Below are 19,532 nucleotides of genomic sequence, written 5' to 3' on the forward strand. Positions count from 1 at the left end.
TTGTGTGAATTTGAAGCCTAGAAGAGAATCTTATAAGGCTCTATTATAACTTCATCACAACTTTTGTTTTACTTCTACAATTTAATATTGTACCACGAGTTGTCAGTCTCAGATAGGGACTGCTGAGAAAAAGATATCTGATCCCACTTCTGCCACCACCTTGGCTATGTGGCCTCCAGCAAGCTGCTCGACTTCAGGCAGTGCCCGTTGCCTCAAAGGAAAATTGCCAATTAGGAAGAGCTGAAGTGTTGCAAACATTGGCTCTCAAACAAATTAATTTACTCCTGTCTTTCTTGATTCTTCTACGGAATGTGAAAGTCACACCAGGGAAGCCAACTCTTCCCACTGCTCAAAAACCATACTTCCAAGGGCTATACTGAGGACACAAAGGGGGACTTTTTACTGTCACTACACTAGAATCCTTACTCCTTATAAAATTCTCTTTAGATATCAATGTCACTTCCTTTCAACAACAAACACTTTATTCTTTCCCTCTGCTTTTTTTTGGGAGGTAGGGGAAGCTCTTATTTTAATGCCTTCTGGCCATAGCAATTTCAACTTTTTGTTCTCATTCTTGCCTAGCCTGCAGCGACCACCTTGCTAAAGCTCCACCACAGATAATATACTTGCAATTCTGTCTACATTATACCCTTTAGGACCAGAAATGCTTTGTTTGAAGGACCCAGCTAAAATAGCCATTTTTGCAAAGCTCATTATGTTTTTCCTGGTTAATTTGTCTTAAGTGACTTGCACTGAAATAAATCATATTATAATTCAAAGGTTCTTGACAATAATGGTACTGTGGGAGTTACATCATGTGCTCATGGTTGAACCTCTTTCATTCCAAATATCTATTCACAAAGACTAACTGGGAATTGCTTATGGAACCCAGACATTTCTGACAATTCAAGAGGGATTGGTGTAAAACCAACAGCTCTGGGCAATCAGGTGCGAGCATGGCAAAGATTTAGCAAGGGCATTAGTCAGGTGTAAAGAATAGAAGTTCTCATTTTTAATTCAAGGGACTCTGATAGAAAACTCATCAACAAACTTGAATATCAACCAACTGCTATTTACAAAAAAGGCAGTACTACAATGGCACCCAGGGAAATTTAAATGATGCATAACAAAATTTCTCAGAGAAGCCCAAAAACCAATCATTCCATCTAACATGCTGACTTAGATACTGCTCGAAGCCTGAGGTTGGCAGTATTCAATTAAAAAAGCTTTAAAATGCTTCCTGATTCAAAGCAAGGATGCTAGGTCATTTTGAATTGTGGTATCAAGGATATTCTTTAATTTGTTTGGATTTTGTTTGTTTTTTTTAAAAGCTAAATCATTTAAAAGCTATAGCCTCTGCCATACTGGCTAAATATAGGTAGCATATCTCCACAACTTCTGGGGTCTGATATTTCATTTTCTATAAAAGTAAATAAAGTTTGGTTCATTCAGATTCAGGCTGTGGCCAGGGATTCGCCTCTCCTGCGAAGCAGCAGGCTGCGACCTAATTGTTCAGCTGGCTCTGGAAGCTGGTCATCTACGGATGTTTTTCTAATGTGTTGGAAATGCAATTTGAGTAAAACCATCTTTAGCTGACTTAATGTTTTTTTAATTAACAGGTAGGAGATCAAATAATTGAAATCAATGGGGAGAGCACCAGGGACATGACACATGCCAGAGCAATAGAACTCATCAAGTCCGGAGGAAGGAGAGTGCGACTACTGCTGAAGCGGGGGACGGGCCAGGTCCCGGAGTATGGTGCGTGTCACGTTTCCATTCACCTTGTTTCTGGTTTTTTCTATGAACTGTGACTGCCTATGCTTTTTTATAAAAGTACATCAGTTCTCTAATTCTACCTAAGTATATATTGAGCTATCCGTAGATACTGATACACATGTTTATTGAAGCACAGAAAATTTGTGTGCAAGCTCTTTCTTTTGCTCCTGTAGTTAGGTAATGTTTAAAATAGCAGATGTAGGAGCTTCCAGGGCATCTCTGAGAGTGCTGGGAGGCTCAGCCACCACTTACATGTTAGACTCTTTATCATTTGACTGATAGTCCTCTGTTCATTTGAGTCCACAGTAATTTATCAATCATTGCCTAGAATGGCTCATACATCAAACAGCCCCATAGGATACATAGCTGGGGCAATGGGACAAACAAGAACAAATCTTCAGGGTGTGAAGATTAAGACATAAACTTCAGTTCATAAATTTTAATTTTCTTGGAATTAGGGTTATTCCCAAAATTCATTCTCATGTTGTAAATCAATGTGCTTTAAAAGAGGAAGCTCAAAGTGCATTTGGAGTCACAGATTCGCCTCCAGAAGTCTTTCATGGTATTGTTTCCATTTATGTGCCACTGGCAGCATTACCCTAGTAGGTCAGAAATTGTTGGGTGATCTTTATGTGAAAACCATCCAACCAGAGCTGGTCCCTAATTAATGTTAAGGAGCGACAGACAGATCGACAGACAGACTGATGTTGGAGAAGAGCAATTCAGATAATATCTGTCCACATTAGGAGAATGGAGCCTGGCTGCAGATCTGAATAATGAGCTCAAATGTTTGAGATAAACGGATACTCACTTTCACCCCTTCCTCCCCCACACACCGACAAAAAATTTCTAAGTAGTATTCTTCCCTCTCAAATTATGCTTTTTGCCTAAATTGCCTAGTAATTGAATAATTCCTTGTTTAGCCTTGTAAGTTTAGCCAGTTGAAATAACTGAACTCAAGGCCCTTCATCATTTTGTATTTCCAGGATCATGAATATACCTGAAAATCTATGAAAAGGGCTGGCACAGCCTCACATTAAGACTCAGACAGCATTCAGAAGTTTTTGTAGGGCTGGCTGCATGCCCAAGGAAATATTTCATCCCAGGTTCCCACCCTTAATGGTCAAATCTAATAAAATAGTTTTAAATATTAATATTAGCAATAAGCACAGGCCTGATCCTGCTAAATGGCACCAGCATTAATCCTTTTGTAAAGAAACTGAACTTTTGGAACAGAATAACTTTTTGTACCCTGGAGCATTAAGCGGCTCAGTGATATCAAACTCACCTGTGAGATTTTATCTCTCTCTTCTAACAAAACACCTCATTTCAAAGATATGTTTCACTCCATGGCATGACCTCTTATCTATACCAATGGATTTTCATAGTGTTAATACTGTTCTTGTTCTAACAAGTTAAACTTTAAAAATTAATCTGAAAAACCTGGTTTTTCCAAGGTTTTTATTGAAGGTGCGTCATGCAAACACCCTCTGACTAGAAGGTACCAAAATCCCAGGCTCCTGGAAGAAATTTGGGGTTCAGCATAAACCTCCTTGTTTGTGCAAACAGTTGAGGCATGGGGAGACACCTCTGTCATTGAGGGAAAGGTTTATATTAGCACTGATGACTCATCAGTCACATTCCCAGCTGCCAGCCAGAGCCAGTAAGAGAGCCAGGCAGGCAAGGATCGCTGTCACAGCCTGCTGAGAACCATGCCCTGCACCAGGGGCAAGACAACAAAGTGGCCCATTCATGGGCTCTGCTGGTGACCCAGCGTATCCAGAATGCTCACGGAGATGGAACATCACAAATCCTGCAGCTTCAGTTAAATAAACTATATCATGAGATAGAAAATTTTGTCCAAGATGAACTAGGGTGTATTTTAATAACGTGGGGTGAGGAGGAGGGGACCATAACAAAATAAGTAACAGCAAGAAGAACAACGGAAGACAATGCTTGAGCTTACCGACAGATACAACCAAGAATAGCATCTGCTTTGTCCAAACAGACCCTAATCACAGGAAAACTGATTTTTTGGTCGACTATGAGTTTTAATCCTGTTTGCTCCCTTTGTCTTTTAAGATCCTAAACTTGGCATAAAATCCATCCTTAAAAGATTGTGAAAGGAGGTATCAGAATCCAAAGGAGCTAGAAGCTGTTAGAGAACTGTCGAGGCTTAACCCAACCTAGGAAGTCGTGAACTCTAAAGATGACGAGGCTGGAAAACAACCATCTATTCAAGGGTTTTCAGGATGCCCCCTAGCCCTCCCTCAGATGCCTACAGAACTCAGAACAGCTTTGAAACAAGGTTCTTATCTGGACTTTTGACCATGTAAAGGAAAAGCTGATCTCAGTCAAGAGAAATACAGAACTCTTGCTCTGAGTCCTTAAGGTGATCTGTGACAGCGAGATAAGCACAGGTACAATGGAAAGATAAAAAAACACCCAGGGTAATCTGTCAGACTGTTGACTAAACAAAATCAGTGTGAATCCAAGTGAGCGAGGAAAGGAATAAATATGCTGCGAATATGCCATCCATAATTACCATAAGATCGTCATCAGGACACCTCAGCCTTTGCAGCACAGATCAACAGAGGCAGGCAGAGGTGGTGGCTGCACAAGGGCTGTGAGCAGCTCAAGGGGCATCAGAAAGCGATAAGGACTTTGAAGGAGAAGTTGCTTTTATACTTAAGTCCTTGAAAGAGAAGCTCAGGAGATAGATACTTGAACCTGAGTCCTCAGGATAAGAATTTGTTGATTATAAACTCATTGGAGCATGTGGGCTCCCACCCCCCCCCCCCGCCCGCCCGCCCTGACGGACATCTCAACCACTAACAGGAATCAGGAAACTTTAGCTTACCTGGAAAAGAATCCAAAGATAATGCATCTGAGGTACTGCCTTCCTTAGCACAGGTTGTTGCTATTCAAATTAAATCTAAAAAGATTAAGAGAAAAGAAAGCTTGCATCATGGTTTGAAAACTGCACAGGAATAAATTATGCAAATGAGCTCCCAGCCTTGAAATACAGGTGTCCTTCATTAGCATTCAAGAAACACAACATGAGCATCCACTTGATTATAAATACACTGAATAACCCCCCCAACCAGAGCCAGATCAATTCAGAGGGGCCCTTGCATGAAAAAACACCCCCACACAAGCAGTTCAGACCAACACCAACCTTTCCCCTGGTGATATTTGCTCTTCAAATCTGATCAAAATAAAGCAAAACAGAATTATGTTTTCCAGTCTTGGTTGAGGGTGTGGCCAGTTTGTTCTTTTAAGAAGTACCAGGCATGTCTTCGTGATGAGAATGCAGAAGGGAGTCGAATTTTAAGTGGCAGTCTCAGAGTCCTGGGTCAGGCAGGTTTACCAGGACCAAACAGAATTCTCACAATATCAGTGGTTGAGCTAAAGCTAACACCAGATGGCCACAAGAGTGGAAGGAAATAGTCAATCTGTGCATTAAACTTCTGCCTACTCTTCCATTTTCAAGGTTAATTGTGCTTGACTTGATTACAGGACTTCTGTAAAAGAAATTGTTTACTTTTTGTAAGCAAAATAAAACTGCGTTGAGTAGAGTGAAGGGGTCTGAACCAGTGACTAGAGTTAAAGAAACAAGTGGACCCTATTATAATTATTTAGTTAAAGGTATTCCTTTGATTAGCAAATAAAAATGATTTACATTGATCACTTTGGAGCACCAGGGCAACAGAGTGCTGGTTAAGCGGTTAAGTACCTCTACTAAAAAGGCAATAAGCAATGTTCATTTGCTTATTTTTCTTTAAGACTGTGCAGTGACAAGTGAACATTGTACATACCCTTATAATCTTAATATCAATACTTTTTCCCCAACTAAATCAGGATTTTCCGAGCACCTGTGATAAGCAGGCATTTTGCAGGTTCTGAAGGTAAGACAGTCTGGCACTCAGTGAGCTGACCATCTAAGAATGAGGAAGCAAGTAATCACTATTTCTAGCAGAGTTAGATTAAAAGACTTCAAGAATCTACTCACACCAAAAAAAAAAAAAACCAAGAAAGAAAGAAAAGAAAAGAAAGAAATTAAGATGGTTTATTGATTATTTGTGGAATTTAGTATTTCTAGAAGGTTCAAGGTCCTTGAGAAGCACATGACTTCTTTGGTTTACTGAGCATTTCTTTTGTAATATTTATACTAATGCTCTGTGCTTGTTCTAAAGAAAGGACTTACTTGGTATGGGTAAATCTCTGCTTAGGCCCAGTCCAAATTACTGCACATTCCAAGCTAGTGAGCCAGAACTTCATCTAGCAAATATGCCAGTCTTTACTCTTTCCCTCATGTGGCTCTCAGTCACGGGGAACCTGGAGGCTATAGCCTCACCTCCTGGGCTTCCCTGGGCTTCCCTGGGCAGGCTGCTGTGGCTCTGTTATAAAAGACAGGGAGAATCTCCGCTGCCTTCTTCCTTCCTCAGAGGAGCTTTAAGTGGCTCCAGAGCCTTTGCACTAATTCACCTGCATTTTTAATAGGGCAAAAGGTGGCTTTCTTCAATATAAATTCTGAAATTTAATTTCAGCTTCTGACATTTCTGGTTAAGCATATCCTCCTTTTCTGGGAGAGGCTCAACAAATCACTCCAGGTCATTTCTTGCAAGTAATGTGGAGGGAGGGGGGCGTGGACAGGCCTAGAGGAAGAACTCTGCATCACAGAGAGCACAGGGTCTCCTGGCTAGAGGTTCTCTGACTGTACAGCTTTCAGTGGTTCCTGTTTCTTAAAGCCAGAGGCAGAGGCTTCCTTAAAGAAAACACAACTCTGAAATGCCTTTCCCCACTACTCAGGCAAAACCTCTTTATTATTTTAAGTATGATTGTAATATCCCATTTCTTTACATTGTTCTTTTGATACTCTTACATGACATCCAACATGCATTTTTCTATTAAAGTATAAAGTGACCCTTCCCCAAGACCTCTTGTGTTAGATATTTAAGACACAGATCAAATTTATTAGGTCATATAGTAATGAATAAATCTGCAAAAAATCTGTGAATGAATAAATCTGTGCTCTTGAGATTCAGTCTCCCACAATTCCCAAACACTTTAAAATTGTTGAGGATGAGAAAGTAAGAGATATCTTTCCCAAATCCCACAGAGAAGAGTTCCCATGTGCATCTTTGGAAACCTAAATACTCCCAACAATTCTGCCCAGTGTCCTATTTTAGGCTGTGATACTGGCACTCCCTCCTCCCCTCCCTGCCTCCAGTACACAGCTGATCTCTCCCAGCTTAGGAGGAGCTGCTCACGGCTGCTTCCACAAAAGCCCAGGAAGAAGGCAGATTTCTTAGAGGAAATGATGCTGAACACTATAAGAACACCATACTGGACCTTGAAGAAGTAACAAATTGAAGAGGATTTTTTTTTTTTAACATAGCAGCAGGGAGAAAAAGGCTGGAGATCAAAGATCAATGTTAAATAAAAATAAGGTGTGCATCATGATGTTAAACACATACACATGCACAAGTCTTTTTTGCCCAGGACTTTATATTTTTAAGTGCCACCACAAGGAAGTCTACATCCTGAAGGTTGCTGCCTCTATCCCCTCCAGCACTGTTGCAAAGGCCAGACCCATGGGAGTTTTACTTCTTATTCCCTTTTTGTGTCTCATTGGCCACCCACTGTTTGAATGTACCTCACCCCTCAACCTGCCTCTTTTGCCCATCTAGTCCAAGTCACTCTCCACTCACAGGCTTGCAACAATCAACACTTAAAGAAAGGAGATGGGTATTATGCCCATTGTTCAGGCCTTTTTGACAGTCTGAGCTCAGCTCCCACCTCCTAACTAAGGACAGTCTCACTGTTGGGTCCAAGCCTGAGAATGTTAAGTCAAGATAGGCTGCTAACCCTCCGCTTGACCTTTGAAGCTGGTGCTAAATGCCAAACTGTTTTCCCTCCTTTCTGATTTTCTCTTGCCTGGAAGTAGAGATGATACAGAAAATGTTCTGATCCCTGTGAAGGAATTTGCCAACAAAACCCTGCTAGCCAAGTGCTCCAAGTGGAGTCTCATGAGAAACTCTTGGGCAGGTCCAGCCAACTGCCTTAACCAAACGTCAAGTCTCCAAAGCTTCCCTTCAGAGATGCCGGTGTCTACTGCCCCAGCCTCATTATTCCCGAGTCAAATAACTCACCAGCTTTACTCTTTAACCTAAAACCCTTCATTTCAGATTTTTGTTATTCTAGAACTCTGCTTCCAGTCTTGCTCATAGATAGGATTGCCCTGTATGCTGTTCTGATGAGCACTTCCCAATATTTGCTTTTAAGTGAACTCCCTCAATCAGAATCAAAGATGAGATTATATAATGCCTATTGCAGGCTTGAATTATGTGCTTTAACTGTAGCAATATCTCCAAACTGAGACACTCATTCTCTGTAGACTGTTTGGGTTCAAAATGTTTTTAATAGAAAAGAAAAACACGCTTCGCCCAGATTAGCAGCTATTCACGTAGACATTTGCTTATGGAATAACCTGCCTTGACCCTGTGGAGAGGGGCCTCTGGTTTGTCCAGTGGGTGCATTCTACAGATAGTCACCCTGGTCTCATCAGGACCCACAGCTGCAGGGCCAAACATGTACATGCGTAACCGGCATTAAGCTGGCATATTTTACTTCTTTGCATTTACCATTTTTGTATCTACCTTTTAAAAAATACCTCGATAGCCACTTGTTTGGTTCGATAAATGTTGATCACATTCATCAACTAAGTGTTTTGCCAATCTGACTATCGACTTTGATCATCTCGATGGAGCCTGCAAACTATGACCCCTGACCCACAAGCCAAATCCATGAGTTCTGTCCAGTCCACTATCTGGTTTTCTACAGCCCACAAGCTAAGAAGGTTTTTACATTTTTGAAAGAATTAAGTGATTATGATGATAATTTTTAACACATGAAAATGATATGAAATTCAAATCTCAGTGTCCTTAAGGCTTTATTGGAAAAAACAATAAGACAAAACTAAAATGCCTGACATAGTATGCCACCCTCATGTTCACTTTTCGCCTGTGTTTCTACCCCAGCCTTCGCCACCATTCATTTCCACCATGTTCTGAGCTATTTTACTTGACCTTCTGTCCATGAGGTTTCTAGCACATGTATCTTGCAAGCCCCGTAAAGGTCACGGTTAAAACCAAGTGAGAGCATCTCTGTGTGACACTAAAACAGCTTGATCTTTTTTGTACAAAATTACTTGCATCTTGGCAGGGCTAAATGGAAAACTCAATTAATAAATCCCCAAATTTAATTTCCACTTCTGACATTCATTGTTAAGCTTTAGTTTCTTTACCACAGAGAGGTTCTACTTTCCATTTAACCTCAGGTATTAGCTCTTACCCTTTTGCCTCCCTTCCCTCAGACACACGCCAGGCTGTGAAAAACACCCCCGTGGTAGAGTCAGAAATCTGTGCAGAAAGCACTTCCCCTCTGCGTGATGCAGTCCTGTGCTTACAGTGCTGCGGGGGGAGCATGTTAGGCATGTACTTGGGGGATCGCATCTGTGTACACCAGCAAAGAGGGGGTCAGCCTCAAACTGAGCTGCATGGATTAAGCACTTCCAATCGCATTACTCGCCCTCCCCTCTTCACTACATACGGTGTGGACCTGACAGAACACAGTAGAACATGTCGCAGGGAGTACTTGTTACATCTCCTGGGGGCTTATCTGTTGGAGATTATTGACTTTGATATTCTAGAATGTCTGCTACACAGGTTTGTGTAGGTAGAGAGCCACAGCTCATGGGCTCAGGCAAACACAGACCAAGACAATTGCCAAGAGGCTGGTTCCGAGCGCAGCCTCAGAAGAGCACAGCCGAGAACAGACAAGACAATGCTATATTTTTTTCAGCTATATTTTTTTGCAGAAAACAATTAGACCCAGCAAGTCAACTGTGAACTTTGAATAAAAATAAGCAAATTGTCAGAGGTGAGGGGAAATGTAAGAATTTATGACATTATTAGAGAAAACATAAATACAAACATGGGCACACCATGTCTTCATATTTGAGGATTTTTCAGAATTTAAAAATGATTACTGTGGCCTATTCTCAGATGACAGCTGCCATCATTAAAACACCCCATCATTATGGGGAAATTCTGCAAAAATTCTGATAGCAACATTTTGAATTTTTTTTAATATTTGTGCCTCCCTAAAAGCACCTCAGGATGCCCTCAATATTTTGAGAAAAAAAAATATCTACCTTTGGAAAACACATGTAGCTCAGTCTTTCACTAATTTCACTTGCTGCATGCTTGAGAAGGTTAGCTTTACTTAAAGTCTTTATTCTTACTGCCTAGATAATTTTTATTCAGCTGCTCTAAACATACTAAGCAATCTTGATTCTAACAGTAATAATATATCTTTGTCACTGGTTCTGTTAATTCTAATGATTGGTCCTAGGCTGTTCCTCCCCTTCCTTTAGGAATGGTACCTTCCAGTCTCTCCATGTGCATGAAAAGTGACAAGCATGGGTCCCCATATTTCTACTTATTGGGCCACCCTAAAGACACGGTTTGTAAAATCTGCATGAATATTATCTTTCTCTAATGAGCTTTGGTTTTGTGTATGTTTTTAACTTATGTATAATGCTCTCTCTTTCATAGTAGCTTATCTAATTACTGCTAGAGCTCTGGAAAATGTACCTAAGACCTTATATCTGATAAGAAAAGGTTGTGGGTTCATGAAAATTTGAGATGCACCAAATTGCAGGGGTTCGACCTGCAGTGGCCCCAGCAAGCAGGAAGGGGGAATGGGAAGGTACAATAGTAGCAGCACAAGCCAAGTTTTGCCCCACACCCTTCAAAAAATCCTCCCTGGACTTCAGTGCAAATAATGAAATATATTTCTTTTCAACCCAAGTTTGGTCAATTCCAACCCAGAGCACCCTTTTCACACCAGACTAAAATAGAACCACAGTCTCCAGACAGTCCAAGAAACTCTGAACTCCACCCATCAGCCAGTTATCCAGTGAGGCCTGGATCATCTCACTTCCCTCCCCCATGCTCTTGGATGCACCATGTTTAGGGGGAGGGAAAACCCAGCTGTGATTTTTTTCTTAAGTAGTCATAACTTTGTTTTGTGTCCACCACTATTTCAAAATCAACATTCTCAGGTTTGGCTATCCTTTAGCCTAACATTCGGCAAAAATTCTTAAAGAAAAAGATAGTTGTAAACATGAATATAGCAGAATATTGATGAGAGCCTTGCAAATACAGTTCAAGCAACTTTTCACCCCTCAAACGTGTTCCTAGAGCAGTCCACACGTCCACTGTCCAATCCTACAGTGGGCACGTGGCTACTGCCACAATTTAATAGGACTGGGATTTTAAAATGTCAGTTTGACTTTTCAGCAGAAAATGATATTCATGCTTAGTCTCCATAGTTAACCTCAGAAGCATGAATCACTGACACATTTCTCAATTCTGGTTTGAGTCTACCCCACTCACTCTGTCATGGCCATGGCTAAGCATCTCTCCACCAAAGTCTTTTAAGCAAGCTCTCTGAACGATTCTGAAATACATCTTCCAATTGTTAATGACACTGCTAATTACCATCCTAGATTAGTTTAAATTTAATATGAAAGATAATATTTTCACTAAGTGAATTATTTAATTGGCCTACTGTAAAACATTTCCTTATCAAAGAGCTCTATGCTGATTAAATATCCATGCACACACACACACACACATATCACCATAATCATTTCTTGAAAATGTCTGTAAAAACATGTTTTAAATGTATCATTTCTCTTAAGTGTCTGTCTCTCAGTGGTAAGTTATTGATTGTGGAAAACCTAAATTAGGGTGTAAAGAGAAAGCTGCAATGTACTGGAAAAGGTATAAATAAAGCCATGGAATAATTATTGCAGAAATCTAGTCCAGCAACCATGGCTTAAAGAGGCATTGATTTCTGTTTATGACAAAATGTAGGTATGTGGGAGCCAAATAGCTTATTTAACTAGTCTATATTCTAGGAGATGAGGGGGCCTGAATCAACCAATCTTCTGGTGTCACTAGCTTAGAAGAACACCACACAGGAAGGCTCTTTGTGGTTTCAGTTCCACCAGGCACCTTGCTTGGTGCTGGGATACAAAGATTAGTCTGAGAATCTCCACCTGTCTGCAATTGCAGTAAGTAGGGTTGAAAGGAGAAAGTCCAGGAATGAGACAAGCATGGGTAGTATGGGGACAGGGCAGTTAAGGGGCCGCACACTAAGTCTTTCTAGCAGAGTTGTAGCGGATTCTGCCCCACCTGAGGAGCGACATTTGAACAGGGCCTTGAGTGACAAGTGTGGTTTCACCAGGGGGTGAGGCTGTTCCAGGAGAGGAAACCCTTTGTGCAGCATCAGGAAGCCATGTCCAGAGCTGCCATCACACAAGTGGAGGGGAGGCGGGGTGTGAATTATAAAGCATCAGAGCTGGCAAGGTGGAAAAGGGCCTTCTAGGCCACGCTAAGGATTTTAGATTTTATATAATCAGGTGTCATTAAAATATTGTTTAAGTGGGAGGGAGAAAATATCTGTATTGGGAAATACAGTAATAAGATGGGTTTTACAGGCGTCTTGAGGCAGTTAAAATAGTCTTGCAAAAATTGAGGCAAATGATGTGAGGACCAGAATTAGGGAAGTGGTGGTGGAAAGGGCACGTTCGGGATACATTTGGGGGCTACTTCAGGCATTTCCTTAATGGAAGTCTCCAAATGTGGTAGTTAATTGAATATGAAAGAAAGGATCAGGGAGGAGGATTGTGGAGCAGGACTGGGTAAAAGATGATGCCAAATGGGGTCAAGTTTAGGAAGAAAAAAACGAAGTTAGTTTAGGGCTTGTTGGGTTTCAGGTGACTGAGGGACACTTAAGTAAAACAACCCAGAAGCAGCACTTGGATAAATTTCTCAAGGACTGGAGCCAAGGTGTCTGGGGAGTCCTAGAGGGACCGGCTAGAGCCATGAAAGGGGACAAACTCTCCCAGAGAGACCCCACTCGGTACAGAGAGGAGAATCCACGGGACAAAGTCACATTTGAGTGTCACGTGAGCAAAGTTGGTAAAGATCAGGAAAGAACAAATCAGCAGCAAGAGCCCAGAAGGGGAGCCATCCGAAACAGGGGCCTTGGGGGGTTTATGGGGAGATGGACTGTTTTCTAGATGAAAAAGTGGTTGTTCTGCTCTGAGATCCTGAGATGAACCAGGGAGAGGGTTTAAGGGGCATAAAGGCCAGACTGGGACCAGGACTAAGCCTCACTTCCACGCCTGGTTCATGAAGCACCAGTGCGATGCCAGACCCACAACTCAATCAATGGGAGCTGTTGTGGGGCATGAGGGTGGGAGATGATCTCCACCTGCTGCTCCCTGCTCTCCTCTCCACCCCTCCACCGCCCCACATTCTGTAACACGCTGGAAGACCACCCCGGGGGAACTAGACTACCTAGAGCTCCTACTTAGCTCCAGTCAGAGGGTTAAGACCTGGTTTTTCTGGCTTGTTTATTCAGAAGGTGGTGTACACAGGGTGGAAAGAGGAATGAGACACCACTTCTACCCAAAAGGAACTCTTATTTAGGGGATGATTAAGGAAAACAGGATGCTTGTTTTTTTCCAAAAAAAAAGATGATCCTACTCCTGTGGAAATCATTCTCAGTTGTATTGTGTTACTTTTCTGGAATGATGCACAATGTTCTCCAAATGAGCTTAATGCCCCTTCCCTCCGTCACATTCACCTTTTGAAATTCACATTCCATCATCGTGACTGCAGTGGAAATGTCCCCTCAGTGATCGCCAGTCTCCCCTTGGTAACAGAATATAATGACAGATTCAATCTTTCCTCCCTTGGGACTCCCTGTGCACTGTCATCCCTGCGTTTGCTGGAGTTTCTCTTACTGCTCTGATTGCTTCTCTGGTGTCACCTTCAACTGCTCCCCATCCAGGAACACCCCTTCCCAGGCCCTCCCTGTTGCGTCGGCAACCCCACACTGATAAACAGAAGTCATGGAGCAGGCTGCGCAGTGCAGGCTGCTGCTGAACCAGCAAGATCCTGGCTTTTTTTATTGATAGAATAATCATACAGCATCAGTTATGTGGGATAGGAGGGCAAGGAGAAAAAGATGGGTGAAACTAAAGAATGTGCTTTTGTCATCTAGGGCTTTGGGGCACAGGAGTCTGCAGACCAGATAATTCTTATCTGCCTGACAACCAAGTGTTGTAATTGTACCTCAGACCCCCGGCCATGGTTCTAATCTTAACCAGGCATGCCACTGATCAGCTTCTGGGGTCATACATCAGTCCTCAGTCCCCCGGGCGTTCCCGGTTATACCTCATAATGCATAGCCTTCCCAGAGCGATCAAGCTTTCTGCTCTTGCTTGATTTGAAAGGCACCTTGTAAGGTTTCGCTATGACTGATTGACCGGGCAGTTCTGACCTTTGTATGGGAATGCAGAACTGCAGGTCACGATAATGGTGCCTAACAGGCTGCTTAAGTCTAGCAAACCCACACCTTCCTCAGGGTCTCACCTACTCTAGTGGTCCCGACCTGCCACCACTGTGCAGATGATCTGTGTCTGTTCTGCCATCTCTAATTCATCCCCCAGTTCTGTACCAAGACTTCTGGCTGCCTGTTAGACACTGATAGCAGGTTTCAAGTATTAGACTTGAATTACCTATTAATGAAGGTACTATCCACCCTCCTAATTGCCCAGTTCAAAAACCTCTTAACTACCATCCCCACTCACATCCACATCCAACCAGTTCCCACGTTTGAATGATTTTTCATCTCGCATTTCTCTCTTACCTTCTCCATTCCTACTGCCATTCACCCCATGCAGCCCACTTTCTTCCTATTTCCCTGCTGCAGTGGCTGATCAGCCCTGCTCATTGATGCCCAAGCAGTTAAGTGTCCTAAAGAGTTGTCTCACTCAAAGACGTCTTCCTTGTGTGTGTGTGCTCATGGTATACCCCATAAACATGTCCCCCAAACCATTCCTAATTTGACATCATCCAAGTTAGTCTTATTTCTTTTCTCCCACAAAATCCTGTTCTAGCCTACTCTTATCTGCTGCAATATTCTATTGTATGTCTGTGCTCCAGATAGCTGGAACACTTGCTGTTTTCTTATCATCTCACCCTTTGCAGTTCACATATGCTGATCCTTTGGCTTGGAAATCTTGTTCTGCAAATCACGTCCTCCTTCAAGAATAGGGCCAAAGGTTGCCTCCCTCATGAACCTTCCCTAGGTCTACTACTCAAAAGTAAGCAATTGTCAATTTTATGAAGTTCCATTATCCTTTATATACTTCCCCTCTTGCTCTGTTTTGCAGCCTAGTTATCAGTGTCCACAAACTTCTCCCCTGTATGGAAATCAAACACTGCTCATTATTCTAGGTTCTGAATACAGTGCTTTGCAGAGAGTAGACAGTAAGTAAATGAATGAATAAAAGCCTTGTAGTATCACATAGTCATCATTCTGAAAGCCAATTTCGAGGTAGGTCTTTGATAAGATAGTTGCAGGAGGCATGGGAGAATGGTCCGAATTTCCACTGAATCTCCCAGTCTGAACCAGAAGTAGATTTTCAGTTTTTTAGACAATTTCCTGCCTGTCTTCTAATTTTCTTATAATGTATCTCTTTCTGTTAAGAGTTGAGTGGAGGAAAACTGGCTAATTGAATGTTCCAGGTAATTATTTCTGGTTAATCTAAGTTTTATTGTTTCTATAAAGTGTTTTCTCTCAAATTGTAGTTGTGACTTATTTTGGCAGCACAAATTATAGTCTAACATGGCAGAGTCACTTCTTTGCTATGGAAATGCTGTGCTGAATGGTCTTGGAGATTTCAGGTGAAGAGCTCAGGTCTTTCTCGTGGGGTTATGTACCTGCCCTCCTCTGTGGAAAAGGGACCAACATAGAGAGCTCTTTAAGCTCCCTCTAGCCTCATAGGCTATACCAGTTCAACCAAACTTACCTAGTATATGTCAGCCATTGTTTAAAGCTCTGAGGACTTCTGGAAAAAAATGTGTCATTGTCCTTCTCCTTTAGGAGCTTGACAGCTCACTAAAGATCTGAAAATACTTCGAACACCTACAAGACAGTACAAACCTGAATGACAGGGGAATTTGATACCAAAGAGGGAAATAATGACCAGAATCACCAGACAAGGCTCCATGGAAGAAACAGGTCTTGAAATAATCCGTAAGGAAGCAGTGGATTTTGAATAAGCAGAGAAGAAGGCAAAGGGCACCGCAATCCAAAATGGAAATAGGATGTTGTGAAGATAATTTTGATGCAAAGAAGTAAACTGTATGGCTAAGTACAGGGTTCCTACCAAAAAGCAGAGTGAGGAGTAGTGCAAGGACTTTCAATGTTTGGAAGAAGCTGAGATCTGAAAACCAAGGGTAATGCAGAGGCACAGAAGATTCTCAAACATCACACTGTCATGGCCAAAGAAGTGCTTTAGGGGTGGTGGAAAATATTTTTGGAAAGGCTTTTGATCCTGGCTATCCATTAGAATCACCAGAGGTACTTGTATTTAAAAAATACCCACAAAGGAGTCTCCTGAGACCCATTAAACCAGATGGCTGGGGCTCCAGGGAAGGGGTGTGCAGGCATAGATCTCCTGCTTTTTTTTCTTTCTTAATGTGACCCAGGTCAATATAATGAGCTGTCCCCATTGAGAATCACTGGTAGATCAGATAAAGAAGTAGCTCAGATAAGAAGACTCTTTATAATAACCTGGGAAGTAATGGGCAGAGTGATGAGATGCTGAAAACAATAGAAATGAAATACAGGAGCGATGACAATATCTAGTGTCTTCAAAGAAGAATCAGCAAGACTAGGTCACTGATGGTATAAAGGAAATAGTTAGGGAGAACAGAAAAATGATCCCCAGATAAGACCCTGAGTATTTGGAAAGATGGTAGAGCTCTTGTCAGAAAATGGAAACATTATTTCATTAATGAAGTAGGTGACATTTCCAGGCTTGCTTACCTTCTCAGGGTCACAGTTTTCTCTTCTGTACAATGATAAGCTTCAGTTATATGGTGTTGTAGTTTCTCTCAAGTATTGTCATTGAAGGCAATGTGAGTAATCTACTCTGGGTGTAAAAAACCACATGGAATTTTTAAGATAGGTGTCAACATTCAAATAGATTCACAATAAGCAATTGTATCAGAGTTGTGAGTCTTCAGCAGGTGAAACCAAAAGGACAGAGGGGACCTCCAGGGAAGAGCACAGAAAGTGGGGGGTGAGAGGGAGACCCAAAAAGGAAAGTAAAAAATACAGAATTTCCCTTGGTGCTGTTCCAGGCAGAGTTGGTGAACAGTAACGCGGTGGCCACTTCACTCTTAGTCCCAACTCTAATGTGTGGTCACAGTCATTTTATGTGTGTGTGTGTGTGTGTGTGTGTGTGTGTTTATAAAAAACCTTGGAGTTGCTTTGATACACTGGATTTCTAGAGCAAGATCATCTGTTGTTAACACAGTGCCTTCAAAAAAACGAATTGAGTCATTTTGTAATTCATTATGAAAATTCACTAACAGAGAAAGTAAGTAGCAGGAATTCTAAATGTCTCCTTTTATATTCTCTTTTATTCATATAAAATGCCAGAAAGGAGAGAAATTATCTTTTCCAAGTGAAATACATCTGTTCAGTTGGCCTTTTCCCATTATATCCACCAATAACTTATTACCCCTGGGCATACAACAATCAATATCTTTAGCTTGTTTTCAAAGTGAAATATCAGCAATGCCCAGGCAGAAAAAAAAATCTTACTGCTTGCTCAGCGTGGAAGTGAAACGTTGTTTTCCTTCTGGTTGTCAAGTACAGTGAAACCTTGTCCCAGTCTTTCTACAGCCAAAGCCCTAGGGCAACTGAAAGCTCTAGTGAGGAGTCCTTGGCTGTGCTGTGGTTGGATCACAAAGTACAGGTGACCAGCAAAGCTCTGATAAGATATTCAACATCACTAATTTTAAGACAATTCAAATCAAAACCATAATGAGATGTTGCCTCACATCTGTGTGATGACCATTATTAAAAAAAAAAAAACAGAAAATAACAAGTATTGGCAAGGATGTGGAGAAATCAGAACCCTTTTGCACTGATGGGAATGAAAAATAGTGCATCCACTATGGAAAATAGTATGAAGCTTACTCAAACGATTACAAACAACTACCATTTGTTCCAGAAACCCCAATAGCAAAAATAATAAAAACAGAATCTCCAAGAGGTATTTGCACATTCATGTTCATTGCTGCATTATTCACAATAGCCAAGAGGTGAAATGTCCATGGATGGCTGAATGGACACAGATTATGCAACATAACATATACTTACAATGGACTTTAAGAAGAAGTCCTGTTACATGCTACAGCAGGAGTGAATCTTGGGGACATTCAGTGCAATCGGTCAGTCTCCGAAAGACAAATACCGCATGATTCCACTTATGTGAGATATCTCAAGTAGTCCAGATTTAGAAAGTAGAATGGTGGCTGCCAACATTGGGGAACAAGGGCAAGAGTTGTTCAACGGGAGTAGAGTTTCCGTTTTGCAAGATGAAAAAGTTCTCGAGAGCTGCTGAACAAAACTGGTTAAAATCATAAATGTTGCATGACTTTTACAACAAAGACAATGCCGCTTTGGCCTCAAGGGGAACCAGGCTTTCAGCGTCCACAGCACAGGAGGTTTCCCATCTTCTGAGCCTTATCTTGTAGACGGTGCTGCTGTTTGGCAGCCCTCCGAGCCCTTAGGTGAGAGCTGGTGAGTTTCTTGAAGGTGCGGTTGTTTGGAGAAGACACTCATCCTACGGTTGGCATTAGCCCCAGCTCCCTCTGTTCCCAGGATGTAGTTTCTCATCGCTTGGGACTGCAGTTCAGGTTCTTGCATTGTATGGTTGATTTTAGAAAGTGAAGTTGGCTCCGAAGTCCCCCCAGGGGCAGTGAGGAAATGGGGCTACAGGTGCAGAGAAGCTCCTCAACCTGAGGCTTCAGTGGGTTGTGTATGTTTTGTCTCGCCTTTTTCCACAGATGCTTCTTTGAGGCAGTAGTTAGGTTTGATGGGTAGAAGGAATATCATTTGTCCTGTCACAGGCTGAGGAGGAGCTTGCAAAACAGACAGATGCTAACAGAACACAATCCTAATCCCCCACCAGGAAGCTTACTGGTCAGGGAGCAGCACCCCATTTGTCTTCAGCTGGTGGCAGGTGGCACCACAGTGAAGGGTCATGTAAATGGAAACACACTGCAAGGTCGTTTCATATTGCAAAATAGAATGCAAAGGTCCTGGCATTCTTTGTGCCATCTGTGATCTTGTCTCTTATGAACATTTTCACTAGGTGCTATCTATTTCCTAGTTCTTTAGTTACTGGATCCATTAGCAAACCCAGAGCCCCCGTGCCAGGCCCCTAGGGAAACTCAGCCTCCTGAGGATAGAGGCCATGTCTTCTAGCTCAGCTGGGCCTTGCACTGTGTTGCATGAATGAATGAGTGAATGAGTGAATGAATGAATGAATGGCTAGAATGGAAACAGCAGGTTCTGCCCTCTAGAAGGTTATGGTCTACTGGGAAAAAGGGGGTGATAGGGCAAAACAAGCATACCTATGATTGAAAGAATTTTAAAATATTTGTAAGAACATAGTAAACACACACACTCAAATGAAAAGCAATGCCGGTAGAATAAGCCAAGTTGGGTGGGAGACTTTTTTAAGGAAAAATTCCTATTCTTGCAGTCTTTAGATCCCAGCTTGACAATTAAAATCTTTCATTGCA

At 41.9% G+C, this 19,532-nt stretch overlaps 1 protein-coding gene across 4 annotated transcripts in view; it reads left to right on the forward strand.

Moving 5' to 3' along the window:
* MAGI2 (membrane associated guanylate kinase, WW and PDZ domain containing 2) overlaps nucleotides 1–19,532 on the forward strand; it is a gene marked incomplete at both ends in the record, with an annotated part of 1,136,641 nt that overhangs the window by 1,086,676 nt on the left and 30,433 nt on the right. For 2 of the 4 annotated variants that reach the window (XM_084230808.1, XM_084230809.1), the window contains 2 exons: nucleotides 1,620–1,758; nucleotides 10,217–10,305. In XM_084230808.1, coding sequence (XP_084086934.1) covers nucleotides 1,620–1,758; nucleotides 10,217–10,305 — 228 coding nt within the window. The remainder of the gene's footprint in view (nucleotides 1–1,619; nucleotides 1,759–10,216; nucleotides 10,306–19,532) is intronic. The other 2 variants (XM_084230806.1, XM_084230807.1) reach the window with 1 other exon arrangement.

The sequence above is a fragment of the Talpa europaea genome (genome assembly GCF_964194135.1).
Source record: "Talpa europaea genome assembly, chromosome: 3".
Classification (NCBI taxonomy): domain Eukaryota; kingdom Metazoa; phylum Chordata; class Mammalia; order Eulipotyphla; family Talpidae; genus Talpa; species Talpa europaea.